We start from the raw sequence: 25326 nt of genomic DNA, 5'->3' as shown, positions 1-25326 counted from the left end.
AAACATTGATACAGAATACCAGAACAGTGCTTTACCTATTGCTCTAATCGCTCCGCGTGGCAGCTGTCCCCCTCCCAACACAGAGCCTCTGCTGCCACACAACCCAAGACATTTTTCCGTAACGAAGGGAGAGAGAGCTCGTTTTGAATCAACTAAACCTCTTAACCAGGGTGGCTCTTCCCCATCCCCGAGGCACAGCCTGGCCGCTCGCGGCGTTTCCGTGCCAGGCAAGGAGGAAGGCTAGATGGGCTAGAACGGATCGGCAGCCTGCGTGCAGCAGCTTCTCTGGACTTCTGCTGCTCTCATTCCCGTTAGAAATCCCGGTGGGAACGGATCCTGCTGTATACAGCACCTATTGCCACTTCAGCCACAAGGAACTAACCAGGAGATCTCGGAGGATCTGCTGGCGCTACGGCTACTCTACCAACCCCTTCCAGCACCAGCAGCCGAGACCTGTGGGAAGCGGAGCTCCCGGGAACGGAGCGAGGTGTGGATGCCTGGGGAAGGCTGCGGCTGTGATGGGCACTCCAAGTCCTTCCCGGTCCCCAGCTGAGATGGGTGTGTTTGGCCTCTAGATCCTGACTTGGTGTTCCTCATCGATCGCATCGTGCAGAGTGACAGACTGCATTAGAGGAACTGTTGATTTCTGTATCGATCGCGCGGCGCCTAAGAGGAAATCTGTTCAGACTTCCATGTGCTTTCCACACACACAGATTTAGACGAGTAGGTTGTTAAATGACAAATTGTTTCAAAGCAGTCGTGATCTTATTGGGACGAGTTAAAAAAAGATGTGCTTTGCTCAGCAAATTCATGCCAGATCAGTTGATTATTTTTTCCTTCCATATGAAAATGTTTATGTGGGTCTTTTGGAATACTTTTGAGTTTGCGAACAGCTCATGAAGATAAATTTTACTTTTAGGTAGTACTGGCAGTCTTGCTCAAACTCAGTAATTATCTCAGCCTCTCACAAAGCATACAGCATTTTTTCCCCAGGAAACTTCTCTCTTCCTCCCCCCGCCCTGGTTGGAAGGAATGTGGGATTGTTTTACAGGAATTCAGAAATGCAGCTGAATGGTCCCCCTAGATGTCAGGAGCAATAAAGATGACTGACAGGGAGGCTGATAATGCTTATGAAGTCTAAGTCAGTCTAAGACTGAGCAACTGATTTTTCGCGGTCACTGAAGTATTTAGTATGTTAGCTTCGTGGAAGCATCAATCAACGTTTTGGGTAACAGAGGTTATTAATATTGGCGGAATCTGAAACCCAGCCAAATTTATATTTTATCTGTTTTCTAGTTTACAAAACAGAATTCCTTAGTCTAATGTAACGGACCGTGAAAGCAGGGTGGTTTCCATTATATATAACCTATATATATAGACATTAATATAACCACGTCTACCTGCTGCCCAGGAGCAGAGGACGGCAGCTCTGAGGCTTGCTCCCTTTTAAACTGTAGCCAGTGACTGCAACTCCCAGTTACTACCGCCATCCTCCCCATAACGTAATGCAGCCTAATGAAATTTGGAAGCCAGGTTCCCAAACAAGAGTCCCCCAAGGGCACAACAACTCACTTGAAACCCTTAAAGCAGTTTTTCAGCCACACAGCTCTGCAGGCAGGGCTACCCTCACGTGCTAGGTGGCTAATGCTGGAGCTGCTGGTCTCTGTGGCGGCAGCTGTGCCAGTCCTGGCCCTGGGCGCTCCAGGCGCGGTGATGCGCTCCCCAAGCTTACTGTTGGGTGCAGCTCCCTAAAGCTTCGGGGGGGAATGGGTTTTGGGGGAAGGGGAAGGTGGCCAAATACCCCCCATGTCTGTAACTCCAGTGCTCGCAAGCACGCTGGCAGCTTAGGAGGCCCGTTGCCGGAGTGCGAACCCGATGATTTGGCCTGCGCTGACGGGAGGAGGTGAGATTAATTAAGAGTTTTGCAGCTGAATTGTGGGTTTGGCTACTGAGTTCAGGAATATTTCTCTGTGTTGTGAAACAGGTGGCAGAGAAAACCCAGTCTGACTCCAAACTGAAACTGTTTCCTAGCCTCAATGTGCTAGGATTTTATTTTCTTTTAAAAAAAAAAAAAAAAAAATATCAAGACATTGCTACTTGCTTTGTTTTAATGTGGGGAGCTGCCTTTCTTGTATACACTGCTTCTAACACTTGCTGTATATATAATGGTGATGAATTTATTTCCATATGGATTTCCTCCTGTGTATTTAAAAATAAGAATGTTTCTTCTAACAATAAGAGACCTTCTGATGTTTTGTTTTTAGGAAACCAATAGCTGAAATATTTAGGTGAGCTTATGCCTTCTGTAATTTCATAAATCCAGCATTTGAAAGCCTTAAGCAAACCAGCAAAACTCGTGTGAGGTTTCAGCAGTTCAAGACATCCTATGCAATGATGAAAAGTAATCCATGGAGAATGACAGAGGTCATTACCCGTGGTTTTATGATTGTCAGTGACCCACTACCCAGGAAGAGCATCTGTGATGACCCAGTTTCATGCCAGAAAGCTCGTGTTCTAGGTTGGCTGCTGCCTTCTCTTCCCGCCCCCCCCCCCCCCCCCCCACGCATGCTCCGTGTCCTGTTTCAGCTGCTGGAACTGGACACAACTGGGCTGGCTGTAGGAGCGCTGAACTAGATTACACCAGCAAAGGTTTCGGTCTGCGGCCAGCCCGCAGCTCAGAACGAAATGTATGAATCTTTAGACGTAGCACGTGGTTTTGCAATCAGCCAAGTACAGTGGGCTCTTGGGCCAGAATGAAAGACCTCCCCCACTTGTAATGAAAATATTAAGATGCCAGAAATTTCCAGCTTTATCATAATGGAAAATAGCCATCCTTGGTCGATGTATCTGTGCCTTGTTAGCCTGTAAATTTAGTACGCGTGATACAGGAGTACTGGAGCGCAGGTTCCTGGCCACTGACTACTGATTTAGGGCTGCCATCTAGAGGAGACGTTTGTTTAATCGAGAGAAACATTTTACACCAGGACAAATTTTATCAAATGTTATGCCCCGACGCTGTCCCTTAATGGATGGCACACACAGGGATGGGCACCCCTTTTGTGTAACTACATGGGTTGAACAGGTATTTGCAAAGCAAGCGTGCACAGATAGAAACCTCAATCTTTTTTTCCAAGTCTGGTATTTCTTTCTTGGGAAAGGAAATACCATTAGATTCTCAATTCTGGGGGTTTGGGTCCCATTGTTGCTCAGACAATTTAAAGCATTATACAAGTAAAATCTATCTGCGGCAGGTTACTTGTCAAGTTTTCATTTTTAGATTTTAAAGCACGGAAGCTTTGAATTACTTTCTTTATGGAAATGTATTTATATTTAAGATATGCAAAAACATTACTAATAAGAAATGATAAAAATGTTAAAGATTCATGTCCCCAAACCACTTATCCTGGACCACCACTGCAGTCAGATGAGGGAGTTTGGTTCCAACTCGCACCAGCATAGCTAGGTGCCCAAAGGGGGAGTGAAACCTCGGTACTCTTTTAATTCATGTGAAGCTCCTAAGTTTTACCTGCTCACTGTATGATGACGTGCTTAGTGGCACAGCCAGCCTTCCAGGTTTTAACCAGAAAGACTTTCAAAGTGAGAGGTGAAGTGTTTGGATAGATTTCAAAAGGCCTAAGACACTTCAGCTTGCCGAGGCGATCACTGTGGCCTATACTGACCCTGGCAACCTTACAAGACGGAATTTATGTAAAAATATTTCTTGGACCTTTTTGCAATAATGTCGTTAAAAAAGGGAGGCAGGGGGTGGGGGAGAAAAGAAATCATCCGGTCACTTGAGTTAGTCCAGTCTCACTGTCATTTACTGGAGTCACCTGCCTTTTAATTGTGTCCCTGGCACTGCAGGGAACCCGACTGTAATTAGTACGGTTTGAAATACTTCACGGCTCCGCTGCGGGGAATCTACTGCAGACTGAAGCAAACCAGTGAGTACAAAAATCTAGTTCTTAAACTGTCTGGTCCTTGATTATCACTTACATTTCTAAGCTAAAAATTATTTCTGGTATTTTTATGTCCCCTTGTGAACTCTTTTCCATATGCTTGCGTACCGTTAGATGGCACAACAAAAGGGATGTCTTAACTGTTGCGTGATCGGCAGCTAAAGTAGTGCTGAAAGCCTGTCACTTAGAAATGAGTGCAAGGAGGACTTAATAGATTGTGTGACTCTCTACTACTGTAGAGAGCCTGAGGGAAAACCATAAGAAAGCTGGGAAACATGAGTTTTCAATGCATGAGAAGTGGCATTATTGACAACAGAGTAATAAATATATTATTAACATTTGTGGTTTTCCTGCATTTTCGGAATACAATCAATGCCTGTTCACTAAGTACTGGTAGAAGTTGCCTCTCAGTTGCCCGCTTTCTGGAACAGGCAGCTCCCTTGTGAGTCTGTCTCTGTGTGGTTTCTTATATAATGTAGATACTAACAAACAGGAACATAAAATGAAGGTGTCCCAAGTATCTGTCAAGGACGCTAAGGCCGCTTGCTGCTTTTTTATGTGCTGTTAAACACTGTGGTGTATGCTTCACTTTAGAAGGTCCATTTTATGTGAATTTAGGTGAGTGCATATCGAACTTGCATTTCTGCAGTTACATAAAAAAACCTTAGGACCTGGTTTTCCAAAGCTAAAAGCACCCACGTTACCCAATGAATTTCCAAATTCAGCAGAAGAGGTAGTAAACTGCCATCAGCTAGAATGAGAGTTGGAGTCCTGTTGTGTTTGCCGTTTACTTTTATAGATGGAATACAGTTTTATAGACAATTTCATAATGTAGCAACTTTTGGGGCTACTATTTGGGGTTCTTTTTTCTGGCATCTTAAAGAATGATACAAAATATTCAATATGATGAAGGTTCAGCACAAAATACCAGTCAAAACCAAAACCTGCTCTGTTGCATTAAATTACTTTGAACATAGGTATGTTTTAAAACTGGTATGTATGCTAGCATTTCTGAAACAACTTAATTTGAGAAGCTACACCTGCTGGTATTTAAAATCCAAAAGAAAATATCACTTGTATACAGTTTAGAAAAATACATGCAATGTGTGCTTTTATCTGTCCATATTTGTTTTGAAATTTAATATGCTGATAGGGCTTAATCCTCTACCATGTTATGCAAGTGTCCCTTATTTATGTGAGTGGTTGCACCACTCCAGTAAGGCTGTTCAGAGGAGAAAGGGCTATTCGCATGTATGTGCAGTTTGGACACCTTACAAAAATTAGTTTTGTTTTGAATGTATTTACATGGTATTTTATACAAAGCTGACTAAAACTCTATAAAATGTATCACCTTTGAAAAGAAATATATACGGCTATTAAAAATACAGAAAATGTACTTAACATCTCTATATTTGCAAACTCTTTGTGATTTTTAATCATGTATGTGCCACAAAAAGTACTCTATTTACTCGTTTCTTTGGGGAACAACTACTTTAAAAATGAAGGCATTAATAACAGTATTTCTTAACCATTGTTTTAACATGTTAAAATGGTATTAATTAGTACTGCATCATGTATTTCTAGTTTTAAGCTGTAATGGACAGTACATTAGCTTGAGACCTCCGAAAATAGTTTTTTCTTGTGCTTTCTGTAACAAAAGCAAAGACTAGATTTTTAAAAATGGTCTCTCTGTACAGATTGCTTTTACAATTGTGTGAATATGTATAATGAACTCTGCATTTTTAACCAAGAATAAACTTCCCAAATTGTAAATGTTCAGGTTGTTATTATAAATAGCCGCTAAATAGCTTAATCAGACAAGAGTTCAAATAAAGATTAACAGCCATTCATAACTTTTTCTCTACTGTCTTTTGTGACTTAAAACCTGACTTTTATGCAACAACCAAGTCTGACCTCCTAAGTTCATGGTAATTGCCTAGCAGTTTGGTTTTAGATTCTCCATATTATGCAAAATTTAAATTGCTGTTGTGTTTATCAAATAACTGCAACTAGAGATAATTATTGGTGGCTATAGCTAGTCAGCAACAAAGTCTGCCAAGTGTGTAGTTTTAAAAGGGTCTGCTCTATTTTCTAGAGTCGTCTTAACAGATGCTGTCAGTTTAAAACAAATGAATGTGAACACTGGTTCTTATACTTGGAAGGAAAAAAATCTGGCATCTTTTAGAATGAAACGTGGTAAGTTTATGAACTCAATTACGGGATCCAACACTGGCAGTGGGCTCAACCCCTCCCCGGACACCCTTTCTTTGTTTTTCTTTGACTAATTCCAATCCAACAGGACCGGAGGAATGGCCATTGTAATAACGATGATAGCATTTCCTCTTTTCATCCTAACTACTGCCTATCCTAGAGTTGGCTCTTAAGTAGCCAGCCAGGTCTACCTATCTGTCACCGACCAAAGACAAGGAGCACAATGACATAAATAAATGCTTTGGGTTTACTTTTGCTTAAATAGTGAAATATGCATTGAACAACTGATACAGTTGGGACACCGAGGCTACCCCCTCAACTGTAAAAGAAACCTCCTAGATGCGTAAGTATTTCAAAAGAGAGGGAGTTAGGATATAGCTATAATAATAATCCTAAGGAGCTCTCACAAGCATGTTATTACCTGTGAGGCACCTGCTAACAAAGCGGGATGGGGGGTAACACGGAGTAGTTCCCCTGGGAGCTGCCAGCAGCCTCCCAGGAGCCCAGCGGTTGCAGCATTCCCCCCCTGTGCTACGGGACCTTGGAGGTGAAGTCACCGCTCCCAACGCTGTAAGTGTCCCCACAGCCGGAGGGCTTGCTTACTGGGAGCAGCTGGGAGGTCGGGGGCTGGGCTCTATGCTAAGGGAGGCGCGCAGCCACAGCGCTGCTGGAGCTGAGACGCGCTGCCGGTGTCCCCGCAGTCACGGCACAGCGCCCTCCCCCCGCGGGGCTCCCAGCACCGGTAGCGCGGCCACCCGCCACAGGGCGGCGCTGGGGCCGCCGGGCGGCGCAGCGGCAGGGCGCGGCCCGCAGGGGGCGCCGCGGTGCCGGGGGCGGGCCCGGCCCCCCCCAGGCGGCCCCTGCGCGGCGGCGGAGCGGCCATGAGGCCGGCGCGGCGGCCCCGCCAGGAGACCCTGGCCCTGCGCCGGCAGCTCATCGGGTAAGCGCGGCGGGGCGGGACGGGACGGGACGGGCACCGCCGGCCGACGTGGCTGCCAGGCGCAGACCGCCGGCCCCACCGGGGGGTGGCCCGGCCCGGGCGGGGTCCCGCCGCCGGCCCTGCCTTACGCGGCCCGCGGCACGTCGGCAGCGGCCGCATCCCGGCAGCGGGCAGCGGCACGGCGGGGGGCGCGGGGCTGGGCCGCGCTCAGCCATCGGCGTTTCTTAGGGAGCGGGGTGCGGAACACGGCCCAACCCCGCACGGCCGTTCAACTCTGAACAGCCGGAACGGGCTCCACAGGCAGGGCCGGGCTGTCGGAGCGCTCCTGTGTCGCCAAACGTGCGACGGAACCGGCCACGGGCTGCCTGGTTAAGTACGGGACTCGGTTCCAAACTGCCCGCTACTTGGGTTGCTCCCGCTGAGCTAAAACACTCTTGGCTCTGCAGACAGCTAACAGCAGCAGAACTGTATAGATATATAGATATATATAAGAATATATACCTTATATACACACACACGTATCTATAGAAGTGTGTGTATATATATACATACTTTTTTATATATAAATATACACTCAACAACAAGGCTACTCTCTCATCTTTGTACATTTTATGAATCCAGCAGCCGGGCCACAGGTAAATGCTTGAATTGGACTTTTGCCACTGACACAAACCAAGAGCCGGCTCTGTGCCTCCCCTCTCTGTAGGCGCCTGCCCTGCCGCAGCAAACTCGCAGAGGCTGACAAAACGCCTGCCTGTCCTACCGTTCTGCTGCCAGCTCACTCAGAAAACACAGGATTCCTGTAGGGGAGGGATAGCAAAGCAGTTTCTTATTTTATCATTGTCTTTTGTTGTTTACTTGACAATGATTTTGTATTTGTAGTCAAATTACTTTATTTTTGTATAAGCAATCTTTTACTAAATGAAGCATGAAAGTTTGGCTTTAGCCTTGGTCAAATCTCCACAACTCCTACTTAGGCAGACGCGTTTCAATTATGTTCAGCAATTTACATTAAAAGTGAACCAAAACAAACTCAGTTAACTAGACCCAGCCTTACAAAATCACTCAGGGTTTCAGCTAAGATTCATAAAACTTTATACAGACATAAGAATCACCCACAACATACTATCTGGGACATCAGGACCTGAGCACATTATTGTTGCTCAATATACAAGAACACAATAAAAATGATCACAAGGTACAAGATGCCAAAGAGGGTTCAAGAACGTGAAGGGCAGAGAGCACAGACAGTAAGGAACCACACTTAAGATTAGATGAAACTACGGAGGGAAGTCCTGTCTGTGTGCTGTGGCTAGGTTCCCAGTGAATTTTCAGTTCTGGAGTATGTTTTTTTCCCCCCCCGCAAATCTAACAAAATTTGACTTGCTGCAGAAGGGCTGTTCTCTTCCCCATCCCAAGCTTTGTTTTAGGGGCCAGGACAAGGATGACACCACGTGCTGGCAAACTGGGGAAATGTCCTTCTCTTGATTAATCAATCTGAACTGAAAATATTACCAGCAGAAAAAAACTACACGACTTTAAGAATTTACTAAGACTTATTTTCCTTTCTGATGTTTGCCATAGCTCTTCTTGCAAGCTGTTTTTTTCTAATGATCCAGTGAAGATCGTAAAGGCGAAAGGCCAGTACATGTACGATGAGAATGGAAGACGATACCTTGACTGCATAAACAATGTCGCTCATGGTAAGTTAAAAGTCATGTTGTTTGACAATACGTTCTTCTAAGCAGAACAAGGCACAATCAGTACATTTTACCACTGTTGTGTTGCGGGAGGGGTTGTTTAGTTGGAAAAGTGAAGAAACCTTTCTTGAGCCTGCAGTTTGGGAAATTACAGTTCACATTTGAATTTCTGTACATGTGAACTTGCCTTCCAGGCTTGCTCCTTGATCTGTCTTCCTAGAAACACACCCCTCTAAAATTTACAGATTTTTTTTTTTTTCCCTTCCCCTGAAAGCTCAAGTAAAGCATCTTAACTGTGAAACTAACAAATGACTTGACACGTGTTGGGTTTATAAGTTACTGCTAAGCCTACAGTTGCAGGACTGTTGTTCACTGTGGTGCCTTAGCTGGGTATTATGAAGTAGCTGCTGATCTGAAATCTCTCTAGTGGGTCAGTGCTGTCACTAACACCCTAGACAGCCCTATTAATTCTTTGATGGTAAAGCTTACCAGGTCATTCCCAAACCCCTAAATAATATAAATGTCTAAATCCAAACATCACATTACACGCTACTTGGTTTAGCATATCACTTTCCAGTATTAACTACGAACTTTAAAAGTACAGTAGGTAGGCAACTTCAAGGTTTGGTTTTGTGGTTTTTTGGGGTGTAGGGAAGGCAGAACCCAATGTTTTTAGAGAAAGTGTACTTAGTTGTGTTCTGCTGACAATGTCATTAATGCCCCACTGATGAATACAATCATCAGTGATAATATCTAATAATATTCAAGAAATGTTAAGTGGGAAGTTAGTATGCGAATTAACATCATGGGTATATGGAAGAACTCTCAAACTACTCTCCATGCTCTCTTGCAGTTGGACATTGTCACCCTGATATAGTAAAAGCAGCCCATGAACAAAATCAATTGTTAAATACAAATTCTCGTTATCTTCATGACAACTTGGTCGATTATGCAGAGAGACTTTCAAAAACACTACCTGAGAAGTTATGCATCTTTTACTTTTTGAATTCTGGGTAAGTCAGGGGGTATATTAGAATTGATACTGTGTGTTCACTAGGTATATCTATCAACAGCCAACTGCATGATCTGGCGTGGACGACTAGATATTAACAAAAAACATGGTGTAGGGGGGTTGTTTTTGAAGGAACTGTGGTCTTTTTTAGAACTTCACTGACTCCAAAGTTCACATTTAGCAAGCTCTCTACAAGGACACTAACCTAGTGTCTCATTTAAGAAGGGGTTTTATTCTATTTATAAGGCCTTGGACTACAAAACATTAATGTAAATATTTACTGTGTTAAGTTTCTGGCCTGACTTGTCTTCTAAACTATGAATTAGTGCTGTTATCAAAACCAAATGTAACAATGTGCATTTGGGGAGGGGGCGCATACTGCCAAGCAAACTGCAGCTAAAAAAAGAAAAAACTGTTTCCAAAGCAGTTTCTGTACTCAAGTTTAAAATGGATTCTGCTCTGGTGAACGGTCCTACCTAATGAGTCCTGATTACTAAGGGATCTGTAAGTAACATGCATCAAGTTGTCTGTTCTTTGCAGACGCAAACAGCATTGCAAGGGAAGGTAGAATTTCAAAACTCAGACATCCACCATGAAACGCTTACTGAATTTTTCAATTGTAGATCTGAAGCTAATGATCTTGCCCTAAGACTGGCACGACAGTACACAAAACATGAGGATGTTATAGTTTTAGACCAGTAAGTATATCAGCAATTTTATCTACTGTGGGGTACAAGGCTAGGTTTTGGTCCCTGGTCAGAGCATTTTTTAAAACCTGTTGTAGTAGAAAGACTAACCAGGAAACCGAGGGAGGTCATTTTTCCCATTTCTGTATTTGTGAGACCAGCCCAGAGAACTGTGTCCCGCTGGGCTCTCAGTACGTAACAGACACTGCCATACTACAAAGAGGCCAGCAGTGGCCTACCATGACGGGTACAGAGCCACAGGCTTGAGAGTTAAGAAAATTAGATTTGTTCAGCTGTAAGAGATGGCAAGAGGCAGATCTGATGGCAGCTGTTTAATGGAAAGGAGCAGAAAAGACTGAGTCAGGCCTGAGTATGTATGGTGACAGGAAAAGAGACAACAGACCTAAGTTGAAACCAGAGGAATTCCAATGAGACACAGGGGAAAAACTTTTACCATGAAGGTGGTCAAAATGAGAACAGGACGCCCAAAGACAGAAAACTCCATTGCTGGAGGATGCTCGGAAGCAGGGCAGACACGTCCCCTCCAGTTGTTCTGAGATCTTGTAATACGGCTCATGACTTACACTGCTGAGTTCTAGACACTGGTCCAGGCAAACCAGTGACAAGTACTGTCCCTCTGCATCCCTTATATTCAGATACAAAAAAAAAAAATCCAAATAGTACTAAGCTTATTGATAGAAATTGCAGAGCTTTTCTCACTGATTGTTTTTTAAGTGCTTACCATGGACATCTGACATCCTTGATTGACATAAGCCCATATAAATTCAGAAATCTAGAAGGACAAAAGGAATGGGTCCACGTGGTATGTACTTCAGCATATAACTATCAACTACTTGTCAATTTAATGAAGTCTTATTTATGATATACTGAATACAGAATACTGTTCCTTTGCACAGGCTCCTATTCCAGACACATACAGAGGACTTTATAGAGAAGACCACGAAGATTCAGTAACAGCCTATGCTAATGAAGTGAAAAATATTATCCAGCAAGCACATGAGAGAGGCAGAAAGGTAAAAAGTGACTTCCTTGACCATTTTTCTTGCCTTAGAAATGACTATGGCTGATTATCAATGCCATTCAGGATTACTGAGCTAAGTAGTATGGACTTGTCAAAAAGAAAACGTGGCATAATAATACAAGAACCATCCACTGACAAAGAGCTTCTTGTCAATTGTTAACACAATTTCCACAGCTTTCTGTACCGCATTCAAACATTACATGCTACCTTTATTTCAGATTGCTGCATTTTTTGTTGAATCTCTGCCAAGTGTGGGTGGTCAAATCATTCCACCAGCAGGCTATTTTCAGAAGGTTGCAGAGTAAGTGGTCATTCATTTTTAACTTCTTAAATTTAACATACTTGCCAATTATACATGATAGAGAATTCCTCTGCCTGCTGTGGCATGTAGCAGCCTATGCCTTCAAGTTAGAATGTAAAGTTTGTATGGCAAAGACCTGCATTTTAAACACATCTCTAGAATACAGGCCTGTGCAAGTTTGTCTCCTGGAAGTTTGCGAAGTAATGCTTTCTGCATGTTTTTAAGCAGTAAGTATTTCTGTTCTGTTTCCTCTTAAAAAGACAGTAACGATCTTTTATGTTACAGGCACGTGCACAAGGCAGGAGGTGTATTTATTGCTGATGAAATTCAAGTTGGCTTTGGCAGGGTTGGCAAGCACTTTTGGGCATTCCAGCTTCAGGGAGACGATTTTATACCTGATATTGTCACTATGGGGAAACCGATAGGAAATGGGCACCCTATTGCCTGTGTAGCAACAACAAAAGAAATTGCAGAAGCATTTGGAGCCACAGGAGTAGAGTATTTTAATACAGTAAGTACAAAGTTGCCCAACTCTCCTCTACAGGAGTCCAAGTCTTAAATTTGATAATCATGCAGTGTTTCTATTGATCTTTATCGCTCAGTTACTGTTTATATATTATTTGTAGTTTTCCAATATGTAACTTTCTATTTACTGGCTCCATCTGAAAGATGGCAGTATGCTCATTCTATCACTGAGGCTACACCGAGTGACATCATTTCATCCTTCTTCCCCTTCCATGGCTACGCATGTTTCTTCCCTGAGCTCAGTTTGGAGGAAATCCTGTTTCATGTGCAATTGGATTAGCTGTGTTAGATGTGATTCAGAAGGAACACCTTCAAGCACATGCCACAGAAGTAGGCAACTTCTTGATGAATCTACTCAAGGAACAGAAAACCAAGCATCCCATCATTGGTGATGTCAGGTATCAGTGCCTTATGTATATTTTAGCTGCTTTTTTTTTGGTCCAGTCAGTCAAACTACTCAATCCAACCAATGTGGTTTTAAGAAATTAATTAAATCTGTGGTTTTAGCAAAAATCAACAGGCTGCTGTACTTTAGATGAAAACAACTTGAGCTTACCACTGATATACTTGGGCCACTCCAGGCCAGTACTGCTGCTTTACTGATTTATTAGTTGCTAAAGGAATTCACTTTCCTGTCTGAACTCTTACTTCAAGTGCACAAAAAACAGAATTAATGAGCTGGATGGAAAATATGCTTAACATCATGTCCTGCACCGCCCTTCTGAGCAGCAAAAAGTCTCTACTGTATTACAAGACAGCAATACCTCTTCTATCACTAGCCATACATCAGGTAGTTCTCATGTGGTAAAGGTGTGATGTCACAAAAAGCTTCCTCAGATTTTTTTAGTTCACCTGCAGTCCCTCTGACACTGACTACTTTTTATTTCTTTTAAAGGGGTTCTGGCTTATTCATTGGAGTGGACTTAATCAAGGATGAAGCAGAAAGGACCCCAGCCACAGCAGAAGCAGAGTATCTAGTAACAAGGTACTAGAGACAATCATGTAGGTCAGTCCTCTATGTAGGAGGCAAGCGCACAATTACAGACCTTGCCACTCGATAGTTTTTGAAATATAGCCAGACTGGCAGAAAAAGAAACCAGTTAGTGCAGAAGGGCATTGTCGGGACAGCCTGCATGCTGATGTTTTAAGTTTTTCTGAGCTACATGCAAAGGTAAACATAATTCTTTGTTATTGCTCTTTCCAGGCTTAAGGAAGAATATATTCTACTGAGTACAGATGGGCCAGGAAGAAATGTGCTTAAATTCAAGCCCCCAATGTGCTTCAATATGGAGGATGCAAAATTTGTTGTGGACACACTTGACAAGCTACTAACAGGTAGTAGAGATCAAAACTGCCTTATAGAGGGTTGCTCTTAAGACCGCTTAAAGTCAATGCTGAGCCTGCTTTTCAGAAGTGCTAAACCAGAGCCAAGACAGGCACTGAGCACATAGGAAAATCAGTCTTAGTCAATGCAAGTTTAAAACAGAATAATTTAGAAGTGAAGGCTTAAATCTTCTAAAAAAAAAATATTTACTCCACAGATGCATACGCCTTTTAAAGTAGCTTTGCTCTGGCAGAGGTTGAAGTGTCTACCTATCTGAACAAGGGCAACTCGTAAAAGCTGTCCAAATTTCATTCTTGAAAGACATATCCACATGCATTTGCCATTTAGCTTTTTATACTTCTGCACTCAGTATTAATGAAGTTTGAGACAAGTTTTTGCACTGTCGTAAGTGTGTGAAATTGTTGCTTGTTCTCTCTCCAGATATGGAAAAGGAATGTCTGAAGCAATAGAAAACATCTACTTATTCTACCTGAGCAGGTATTTATCTATATTCACCCTTTAATACTTAAAAGCCAAGGTTCCTAAACGTAATTTCACAAGCATTGTCACTAGCAATAGAGCAGGACCAAGCTTCTTCAGAGATACTTTAAGTTAGTTTGCAGGAATTTATGGCAATCTAGAAGGCGTGGACCAGACTGTATACATCTGGCATTCACAGCTACCTTCTATCAGAGTCTGACACTTCCAGTAACACTGTATGTATTCATTCATTTGTAAGCTAAGTTCAACATATCCCAGAAATGCCTACCACTAAGAGCATGCTATGGATGCTTGTCTGGGAAGCTTTAAGAATGACTGGCAGGCAAAATGACACACACATCAAGACAAACAGCTTTTATGCTAGCTGCTCAGTGCCTTAAGTCTCTAGACAGAAGCAGGTCTAGCTGCATAACTACTTCTCAGCAAGTCTCTCCTTAACTGACCCCAAGGGCAGGAGCACTGCACACTCTGCACGCCACTTACACCGACAGCTTTATGAAGAGCTATAGACAGTACCTTTACTGCTATAGCTCCTGTTTTATTTAACATCTGACTTTGAAATAGTACTGCCTTCTGTTCTGAGCATTTCAGGTTCATGGCTGTTGACCCATGCTTAAGCATCACCTTACCCCTATACTCAGGGGACTACAGGCATCACTAAGACTGAGTCCTGTTAAGTCTTCCAAGCCTTGAAAATCTTACTGTCTGCTGAGGTCCCTCTATAGGTTGCTTAGACAATGTCAAGCTGCAACTCATTTTGCCACACTCATGATGAGCACAGTGTATGCTTACAGTTAATGCCTCAATAGCAACACCCTATGGTACACTTAGTATTTCTTCAACCTATTCTGACCGAGACAACCGAGTGTTTTTAACCAAATTCCCAGTAAAACTCTAGGTACCCAGATGGAAACATACCTAATTAATCATTGGTGGCCTCAACCACCATACTAGATCCACAGTGCTATGGCCCTGAGCTAAGGAGAAACATGCTTTTTAGTTCAGTGTAATATTAGTATAGCAGGCACAAGAAAAATGTGTTAATATTTTATTTAGCAAGTTAATGGAAAGACATACAGCTGTTTGTACTACTTATTCTTGAGAACAAAAGGATTACTCAACAGTGCCAGTTTAACTTAGAGGCCTAATGACTTAATGTACTTTTCTGCAATCTAAACTAAGCAAGAAAAATGCCTTTATTTTCTACAGGAAACCAAGAATGCAAAAAGCCTCTTACTAAGTACAGTACTAGTAGGACACTTACATATAATGTAAGCGAAAATGAGGCAATGAAATAGATTCCTTTTAATGATGCTTTTACAAAAAAACATAACATTATTTTCTTTCCATAGGTTTCAAACAATGTTCAAGATCTACTACTAAGAAACATTATTCAACTATAATAACGCACATTTAATCTTCATCCTAGCGTGTCACAGACCAGAAAAATTACTTTTGATTTTGTTATTTTCAGTTATCTTGTTATTAGTAAAAGCTTTAGGAGAAATAAATTTAAGAGCTTGTTCCAACTCTGGCAGAAGTGTGGAATTGGCTTTTACTTAAAACAGCATATCTAAAACTGATTATAACAGAATATATTTCTAGCAGCTACTATAAACTACATTTTCTAAATTCATGCTCTTTCAGGTTATGACTTTTGCAAATTAAGATGAGCCCATGGGTTATCTTGTATTTTTAAATCTGCTGCTACCTATGCAAATGCCATTCTAGGTGCCAGTATACCCAGTCCTTCCCAGGCTCCTCTGACCAGTTTCAGTAGCCAGTTTTGTAACAAGGTCCCCAGTAGCACTGTATTCAACAGTCTCAGTGACCAGACCAGATTAAGTCAGAAACTTCAGTCCCAGTAGCATCAAATGCATGAGGAACAGACAGCCAAGGGGCATGGATCCCAAAATAGTCACGGTTCTTACAAAATATTCTGTCCTCAAGAAATATCCAAGCAGGATTAGTAAATTAAGAGTACATTACAGCCATAAGCAACAACCTTGTGTATAAGCCCTCACTTTTACCAGGTAATTACATGTTCTTTGTATCACAGACTTTTCATGCAAAGAAAAAAGGGAAAACCAGCTCTGCATTTAAGTACCAGTATCCTCAATTTCTGCTTAAGGCCACATCGCCTGTCAAGGAAGCACTACCCGAGAACCTACTTCCAAAAAACACCAATGTAACAGCCAGCTAACAAACTATTGCTAATAAACTAGCTAGTGGTACCGCAGCAGTATGGTTCCAGTACTATGCAAACTGCCTGTTGGAAGGCAAACTGCTAAAAAAAAAAAAGTTTCTGCTATCCCTTATTTCATTAAAAAACCAGTATGCGACACAGTAAAGCATTCCAATTTTAAGGTATGAGACAGTAATGCTTTTAAATACTGTACTCATTTGTTTGTGGTCTGTAATTTCTCTTATTTGCAAGTAAGATGGGCATTAGATTACATATTCCAGCTGTAAAGCTGTCATGTCCACTATCAGATTTAAAATTCAATTCATCTTTTCTTATACTGAAGATTTCCACTGAACTCCAGAAGTCTTACAGACTTTAACTTCACAGCAAGTTTCTGTTTTCAAGGACAGCACAGCAGGGAGCAGCATATTATAGTCCCTGCAAGAATAGCTGCATCCCATGTTAAAAAAACCTGAAAAGGTCTCTAGTAACAACTGTTTATGTCTTGCCTTAAGTTACTTAGTTTAATTCACTTCTGGTTCCCCTTTGTTCAAACAATTTATTACAAGAAAAAAATTGTCAGATTTTAATTTTAAGAGGAAAGTAAAAATCAAGTTGATTACAGGCAACGCTTAGAAGTTTACTTTGTGCAACAGCTCTTGCTACTTATGTATCTTAGATCAGGGCTGTTCTGCAGCAAGACAGGCAAATTAAGTTGCATGATAGTTACAGCCTTGAACAGTGAACCGTCAAAAAGGAGAGCGTATTTCTAGCTGGTCACTCATCTCTAGAGAAATGATGTTTTGTTTTTCTACCCACAACTTCAGTGGAAGTTTTTAGCCTATTTTGATACACAAAAAAGGCTGCAAAAATTCAGACTTTGCATGTTAATTTAACGTCTGTCTAACCTGTCTTCAGGCAGGTATATGTACTATTCAGAACTTGTAGAAAAGTCTCAGACTCAAGCCAGTGAAACATAAAGGAAGTGCAGCTAGCTTCTGGCAACCCTCTTAGCTTCCTCTGCAGTGCGGTCTAGACTCCCAAGCCCTACCTGAAACTTAGACCTCCAGCTCTGCCTAGCAGAGACCCTACAATACAGACACTAACACAGTTATGCTGAGCCTCTGTGCTTGTCTAGAACATGACCCACCAGCACAGCTCCACAACAGCTGGGGCTTTCCACCTGAGTTCTCTTCCATAACCTCAAGGCAAAAGCAACTGAGTTTTTAGCTGCCACTTAACTGCAAGTCAGCACAACTACCAATACAGCCTTCTAGGTGTAAGATTAAAAACATTTAAGCACAACTCTTCCCCTATCAAGGTACTGCCATGAACTAAGTTCTGGGAACAGGTAATACTGGCGTTCTACTAATACATAGCTGAAGAATGGCACAAGACACTAGATTACGCCTTTTTATTTCAAAAGCTAGGATAGCTTCAATATCCATGTCATGGTGATCAGAACACATGTAAATACCTTACAATACATTAGATTCCAAAAGGTACCAAAAGTACAGTAAAATTAACACTTCCATTACAGGAAATGTATGACACAAAAACAATACAAAATAAAAAGGTGGAAAGTGACACTGGTTCCCTAAGATGCATCTCTTTCTGTACAACTGGAGTAATGCAGAGTCCATAGTTAACTCCAAGAGGCAGTCCCTAGATGCAGAGCTGCAGCTTTAAGCAGACCCTCAAAATCAGTTTCAGTTTAACCTATTAATAAAATCATTAATTAATATCTTCAGCAAGGCTGAAATTTACACACCACACTGTCTAGACAACTAGTTATCTGTAAGTATTAAACATGTAAAACATTTCCAGGGAGCTCTTCCAAGTAAGATGCACATTTAACAGGCCATAGAAATTTATTGTAAAGTTAAATTTGGTACAGAACTGAAGTATCCATCTACAGCATTGTATACAAAACCTATGCAGTCATTTTCCAAAAGAGACCATGCCACTGCATACCTGAATAAGTTTGATCAATATGGCTTGTAGTTATTCTGATGACCACCACGTCTTGGTGTCTTCCCATAATTTGCACTGCCTTGACCTATGAACAAGAAAACAAATGCATTAAACTGCTAATTAGTTACGCTTGCTTATACCCAATACAGTTCTCTTTACTTACTGTAATCATAGCCTGGTCCATATCCATAATACCCATATCCTGAATAATCATAGCCTCCATAGCCACCATAACCTTGCTGATAGCCGTATCCTTGATTCCCATAACCCTGGTTCCAGTAATTGCCATAACCTTGATTCCAATTTTGACTTTGAGCTATAGAAGGGAAAACCATCCACAAAATCCCATTTTAGTACACACAACTTATTTAGAATGTGTCCATACTAAAGTAGTGCGTGTAGTACTTACCGCCGCCTCTTCCACCTCTGCCTCTTCCTCCATAGCTACCTCTTCCTCCACCACTACTGAACTGTTGCTGCTGGTATACTTCTTTTGGCTGTGCTACCTTAATCTCGCACTGCAAATGAAAAATAAGGAAGAGTATGTATACTGTCTTGTAGCAGCAGCGCCCACCCTAACCACGTAGGAAAGCCAGAGGTTACTCTGGAGGCAAAGGATGTATACATGCTGTGCTCCCTGTCCCATGAGCAGGACTACGCATACCCAGAAGCATCTGATTTATCGTGCGACCTGGGCAAAGGCTAGTCAGTGTTGGTCATCCAAAGCAGGCCACTGCTTTCAGAGTATTTTATACCACTTACTCCCTACCATCAACTTCCCCATGGAAGAGAAAGGTTAGTCATTACTGGCCATACAAAGCAGGCCACTGCTTTCACAGTGTTTCAATACTGCCTATTCTCTGCTATGAGCTCCCCCATGAAAGAGGTGCTGAGGCCAGCTCAGCACAGCCACCGCTCCTGTAGGAACCAGGAGGCTGCCCTTTCTCCTGGCACTACCTCCAGCACAAGGCTGTTGCTACTGGACCGCTTCACCCAAGCTGTGCCAAGTGCACAAGGCTGAGAAACACACCAGAACAAGATTTCCTGGCAACCTTCATACATCCTACACAGACCATCTGTGTTGGACCGTACAGTACACCTACCAACACCTGAGTTCATCGCTTATCAAATACTAAGAACAGCTAAAAATCAACCGGAATGGTCATTTCAAAGACAGGCTCCCAAGCTGCAGTTCAAGCAGTCAGCCAGCTGCCTAGTCCCTGAATCTGCACACAGTCCAAGACAAAAGCTACCGCTGCTGTGAAATGAAAAACTCCCTGTGACAGCACCACCTGAGCAAGCCTGGCTTGGAATCCCTCGCCACAGGAGCTTTAAGGTAAGCTGCTCTCTTTATTATCACTGTGATACAAAACCAAGCCATAGTTATGAGATACAGATTTCTCAGCTCCCTTGGCACATGAGCATTCATCTCTCCTGAAAGCAAACTTTATTGCCAACTACCAGTGCACTAGGTTTGCAAAAGTTTCTGTGCTGTGTCAAGACCAGTCTTAAACTAAGTGCAATCTAAGTCACTGTGTCAGACAGTACAACCAGATCTAAAAGGGCTTTGAAGTTAGCGTATGGTCAGCACTGGCCATAGAGCCAGGCAAGCGGGATAGCTCCAGCCAGCACACATCATTTGCCTTCAGTCCTCTTATTAGCTTGACACATGAGCCTCTATTAGCTGTTCCCACAGATGAACAGTCAGCTGTTCGGAGCATCTTACATCACTTTTACAGTGCTTCACATAACCAGCTGACCAGGTACCCATTGCCATAAGCATAATTTACTCTCTAGATCCTTGTATTGGGTTTACATGACATGGTTTTGATAGCGGGGGGGGGCTTCTGAGAGAACACACCAGAATCTGCCCATGTCAGACAGCCAGTTTCAGCCAGCTGCCTACAAAGTCTGTGTCTGTAAGCTTTGCAATTATGCAAGTACTCTATACTGAAAATAGGTATGTATTTGTTGAAATGGCTTGTATTGTTAGACTGATACATAAATAAGCCAGTTTTTCTGCATGTAGTTAATGAATGCAATTAGATACTTTACATAAGAAAGCCCCCAGGACATAGCAAGTATTAAAGCCACAAGTACTGGCAAAGAACCTTGGTAGCCTCTGTGACTGAAGTTACAGCAAAACACCCCTGTGGTAAACTGCAAGCTCTCTGTATTGTAATTTTGGTACCTTGGTTTTGGAGACGTCTGATCTCCTGTTCAGATTATAGATGTAGTAGTATTATGCTTAATAACTTGGATGAAAAAATACAAGTCAAAGTTTTACCTTGCTTCCACTGACGTTATGGAATTTCTTCTCCAAAACCTTCTTCACTGGATCCTCTTCCTTGAAAGTGATGAACACAAACCCCCTCCTTTTGTTGGTCTTTGGATCCATTGGAAGTTCAATTGCTTCAATCTGAAGACATGAAATAACTATTTTCAGACTTGGACTTTAGCAGGACAATTAAGTGCATGGCATTTAGGATGGTAAAACTAAGTTTCCCATCTATGCCTATTATGCAACACTGAAGTTGCAATATTCTTTTTATACTAACATTGGCTTTCAGACATGAGGTTTCCATTTTACAACTCTTAAATTAAAACAATTTTAACATCAGATAAAATTGCTTGAGTTAAAAGACAAGGATGTCTAACTAGCAAGGGAAGCATCTAGTGCAGTATACGCCTCGTCCTTGCTCTCAGGATAGGAAACCTTTGCATCAGTTATGGAAGACTTGATACATACAAATTTGATTTTATTTGCAACTTGCAAATAATTAATAAACTAAACAGCAACTGGAGACTGTATGTTTCAGTGTTACTAGAAGATAGTATTACACACCTCTCCAAACTCTCCGAAGTATTCCCTGATTTTCTCTTCTGTGGCTTCTGGGTTTAGTCCACCAACAAATATTTTCTTCACTGGATCCTTTTTCATTGCCATGGCCTTCTTGGGGTCAATTAGTCTTCCATCTAGCCTGTGTTCTTTCTGTTCCAGAACCTGAAAGATAGTTTGATATGATTAACTCTAGCTGAAAAGTTTTCCCTAAACGTTAAGAATCTGAAATATGAAGCTTAAAATTCACCTTTTCAACACTCCCAGGTTCTTTGAAGAGAATAAATCCAAAGCCTCTGGATCTTCCTGTGTTAGGGTCCATCTTTATCGTACAGTCAGTTACCTCACCAAATTTGGTGAAGTAATCTTTCAAGTCTTTTTTGCTTGTATCCCAACTGAGGCCACCAACGAACATCTTCCTGAAATTACAAAGAGACAGGAGCTATTTAGGTCCAGGAAGTACTACAGAAAAGTACATGCAGCAAGATGTTCACAGTGGTACACACCTCAGCAGCATTGTCAGAAACAGGACCAACTGTTGAGAAAGTTTTTTGAAACACTTCTGTGTCTTGTCAAAAGCTAGTGATAGCAGCAACAGTAAAACTTAAAATATTCCTTGCCAGGAACTTAAGCTCTTTCAACAGTATTCTGCTATTTGCAAAGCAGTATTGATTATCAAGTACTGCCAACTCAGTTTTTGGAAAGAACCTAGCATCACTCCTACTGCTTTGAAAATATTCAAGATAAAGTAAGGCATCAAAAGCAAAATACTCGAGCTCTTTTTACGATCTGGACAAATGGCTGTAAAATTTGTAGTCCTAAAAACAATCTGCAAAATTTAAACCAGGTACCTATGACCTCCAAGAACGGTCACATACAACAGACGGGACTTTGGACCTCCCTTAACTACTATGTTGTGCACTTCTTCCTGCTTAGTTACTGAATCTAGTTCTACCTTCATCAGTACCACAGCAGTATCTTCACTATTAGTCTTTACGTTCATGAAAAGCCCATGCTGTACTTCTCTGCCCACTTTGACACACAAAATATCCTCTGAAACATCTCAAAGAACTAAATACTAGTGAAGTGCAATACAGAAGTGAAATTAACAAAACTTAGGTCAGTCAATAAGGCACTTTTCAAATGCTTCACTTCAAATGAAAACATTAATAACATGGCTGTATTTTCTATTTTCAGAGTTTCCAAGGTAACAAACTAAGCTTTTAAAAGCGTTCAAGCTTTTTTATCTAACGATAGACCTAAAGCAGTTTAAGTTGTCATTACTCTGTTTAGAGGCAACCTAGATTTGGCACTAGAAGGTAGCAGCACTTCAGAAACTAGACCACACTGAAATAAAGTGGCTTTTGATGCTTATGTGTAACTTTGATTTGCTAGAACTAGCATCCCTTATGTTCAAAAGGCAATGTAAGAAAAAAAACAATGTACTATGTGTTTTTTTGCTTTTTCCCCTTAACTGGATGAAACCATATCCTTTGTAGTCTAAGCCCTTATTTTTTTCAGAAGATCAAGCTGTGCACTCTTAACTGACAAATGCAGCATGATACATAGGGTCCAAGCAAAGTCTGTGTGCTTCTTGCAGCCACTACAATAGAGCCTTACAGAAAAGGCCTTATAAAGTTTACTAAGCCTTTCAATACTTGAAGTATTTCTTCTCATCACAACAGCTTACTGACCAAGCACAACTGCTGTAATCTGTACAGACTAACAGTGGCTTTCCATAGCATCGCCTGTCACCATTGACTACATTTACAGAATGATCAAGAGAAATTTAATGGTTGGGGGATGACAGGAATTTGTCTGGAGGCAGCTTTATGCCATCAGATTGGGGCTGTGGTACACAGATATTGCCACATGCTAAATTCACCTCTCACCACAGCAGCAGACATTACACTTTGTAGATTACAGTCCTTTGTTTTGTAATTGGAATGATTGATACCTACATATATTTAAAACAACAGTGTAGACCCTTTGAAATTAAGTCCAAATTCCCAGTATTTGGCATTGCCTTCAGAGGCCACACAAACTGGACAATTGCACTCTTCACATGTAGCCTTTTTGTCCTCCCGAGTATACTACTTCAGCTAAATCAAAGCATGTTTCAGCTGTTAACAGAACACTCTAATGTCAGCACCCCAAACTCTGCCTTGGACAGCTCTTCTTTTAGCACAGTGCTAGATTTTCCACATAGGTCAATCTCTTTAAATAACTGCTTTTCTTAGAAGTTTCATTTCACACGGATTTGGGGTTCAAACTTGTCACCTCCTATGCGAGAAAGGGAAAAAGTATCACCCACTTTTCAGAGCAGAATACTATAGAAGTAAAAAGAAAATTCTTAAACAGCTAAAAGGCCTGGTTCTCAATCCTTCTAAAGTCTGCAAAATATACGTCCTGCCCGAGCTTTTTGGAAAACTTGTGAAGTCTTACTGCTTCTCTTACAGCAAGTCTATAACGCTACCATGGCTTAAGCTCTGTTCAACCTGAGGGATCTGACCTCCTGGTTCAGAGCCCTGGGATAACAAAGGGAGTTCCAATTAAATACACGGCGTAGCTTGAATAACAAAGACCCGCTTAAGAAACAGGCAGGTAATTTCCAAGTTGAACACGTATATTCATAAACAGACCAAGTACTATAGGAAAGAAAATGCCTCTCTTGTATTCAAGAATGTCGCTAACAAAACACAGAACTACAGTGCCTCCTCCAGAAATCACTTGTAAGAGACGAGCCGTTTTCTGACAATGCTGCACAGTAGCACACCGAAATCGCTCTTACTGCTTTAAACACGCCGCACACCATCTCAAACACGCTGCTTTCCCCTTTACTGCCTCCAAAAATACTCGGCTTAGCCCGAACAGCTTCCAAAGCCAGGATTTTTTTTCTATATGCGTTACAGAAAACGTGTTTGCATTTACACCAACGCCGGTGGCGATCGGCTGGCCGATCCCCGGAAAGTTTGAACCAGCCCTCCCCCCGACAGAAAGCAACTCCTTCCATCCGCTCCTTTGGTTAAAAAGGGAAAGGATGAAGAAAACGCGGGATGCGAAGCGAGCCGAGATAAATCCCCTTCCATTTTACAGCGTGAGACGGCAACAAACGCGCTCCCCGCCCCTCCCCCAGCCACCACATGGCGCCAACAAAAGGCAGCTCCAGAACAAAGGAAGCGCTGGTGCTGCAGGCCTCCGGCTCACCGCCCGCCCGATCCCTCCGCAGCGGGGCCGCCCGCCGCCCTCCCCCGCCGGGCGGAGCGGAGCCCTGGGCGGCGGAGCGCGCCAGCCGCCCGCCTCGCTTCCGCTCCCGCCGAAGGGCCGCGCCGGGGCCTAGCGGCCGCGCTCCGCCGCCGCACATGGCGTCCGGGGGCTGGGGCGGGGGGGGGGCGCGGCCTACTCCCGCCTCAGCGCGCCGAGGGAGGCGCAGCGCTTACCCCGCGTCCTCCTCGTTCTTGCTGGCGTTGATCTGGTCGCCTTCGGCTCCGTTCTGGCTGGCGGCCGTCCCCGCTGTTCCCGCCGCCGGTCCAGCTCCCGCCGCCGCCGCCGTTCCCGCCGTCGCCGCCACAGCCGCGCCTGCCGCCGCCGGAGCTCCGCCGGTTTCGGCCTGCTGCTCTCCGGCGCTCTCGGCCGCTTCGTGGCCGTTCTGGGTGGCGCCGGCCGCCAACTGCTGCTCCGCTTCGGACATGCTGCCCCGTCCGCAGAGGCGAGAGGGACGACAGGCGCCTGCAAGAGACAAGCGCGGCCCGCGGGTCAGCGAGGCGGCTCCCCCCGCCGGGCCGGTCTGATCCGGTCCTGTCCCGCCCCTCCCCCCTTTTCCGCCGTCGCCATCCCGCTCATACTCACTTTAAAACCCGCTCCAAATAAAATCCGGGCCGGCCGGAATCGGATTAAAATCCCCCACGCACTGGAGCTGACACCCCTCCCCGCGGCGCTCGCCTGCTCCGCACCGGCCCTGCCGCCACCTTCTCCTCCCCCTGAGACACGTACTCTCCGGCCCGGAGCCTTAACGCGTGGCCGCCTTTATACCGCCGGAGCCTCAGCCACACAGCAATAAGGATCTTCCTCGTTGGCCATCACCGCCTGTCAGTCACGCCGTTCGGCGCTTCCTGTTGGCTCTGCCG

General features: G+C 43.2%; 2 protein-coding genes across 9 annotated transcripts in view; one reads left to right on the top strand and one right to left on the bottom strand.

Moving 5' to 3' along the window:
• Positions 1-25326, bottom strand: part of HNRNPAB (heterogeneous nuclear ribonucleoprotein A/B) — a 30143-nt gene extending 4817 nt beyond the window's left edge. For 2 of the 8 annotated variants that reach the window (XM_037396608.1, XM_037396606.1), the window contains exons 1-8: positions 25049-25166; positions 24640-24928; positions 21450-21618; positions 21206-21364; positions 20648-20779; positions 18770-18878; positions 18524-18676; positions 18361-18445 (exon numbers count right to left, since the gene is read on the bottom strand). In XM_037396608.1, coding sequence (XP_037252505.1) covers positions 18375-18445; positions 18524-18676; positions 18770-18878; positions 20648-20779; positions 21206-21364; positions 21450-21618; positions 24640-24890 — 1044 coding nt within the window. In that variant the 5' untranslated portion in view covers positions 24891-24928; positions 25049-25166 and the 3' untranslated portion in view covers positions 18361-18374. Of the gene's footprint in view, positions 1-15233; positions 16141-17785; positions 18106-18360; positions 18446-18523; positions 18677-18769; positions 18879-20647; positions 20780-21205; positions 21365-21449; positions 21619-24639; positions 24929-25048; positions 25167-25192 lie in introns of those variants that run through there. The other 6 variants (XM_037396609.1, XM_037396607.1, XM_037396610.1 and 3 more) reach the window with 6 other exon arrangements.
• Positions 2-15735, top strand: PHYKPL (5-phosphohydroxy-L-lysine phospho-lyase). Its single transcript, XM_037396605.1, has 13 exons — positions 2-7110; positions 8695-8813; positions 9664-9823; positions 10446-10520; positions 11244-11331; positions 11426-11542; positions 11769-11851; positions 12137-12362; positions 12620-12774; positions 13272-13361; positions 13581-13711; positions 14142-14198; positions 15554-15735. Exons 1-12 carry the CDS (start codon positions 7052-7054, stop codon positions 14168-14170), a joined length of 1332 nt encoding a protein of 443 aa, XP_037252502.1. The 5' UTR covers positions 2-7051; the 3' UTR covers positions 14171-14198; positions 15554-15735.

This window comes from Falco rusticolus, chromosome 8 (genome assembly GCF_015220075.1).
Source record: "Falco rusticolus isolate bFalRus1 chromosome 8, bFalRus1.pri, whole genome shotgun sequence".
Classification (NCBI taxonomy): domain Eukaryota; kingdom Metazoa; phylum Chordata; class Aves; order Falconiformes; family Falconidae; genus Falco; species Falco rusticolus.
Note: the sequence above shows the minus strand (reverse complement) of the source record. Positions and strands in the feature narration are given on the sequence as shown.

Bases quoted from the DNA above. Each gene is read 5' to 3' on its own strand.
- PHYKPL (XM_037396605.1), top strand. From the start codon at position 7,052: ATGAGGCCGGCGCGGCGGCCCCGCCAGGAGACCCTGGCCCTGCGCCGG. The intron at 12,363-12,619 runs GTAAGTACAAAG...CCCTGAGCTCAG, and splicing joins GAGTAGAGTATTTTAATACA to TTTGGAGGAAATCCTGTTTC. The intron at 12,775-13,271 runs GTATCAGTGCCT...TTTCTTTTAAAG, and splicing joins CCCATCATTGGTGATGTCAG to GGGTTCTGGCTTATTCATTG.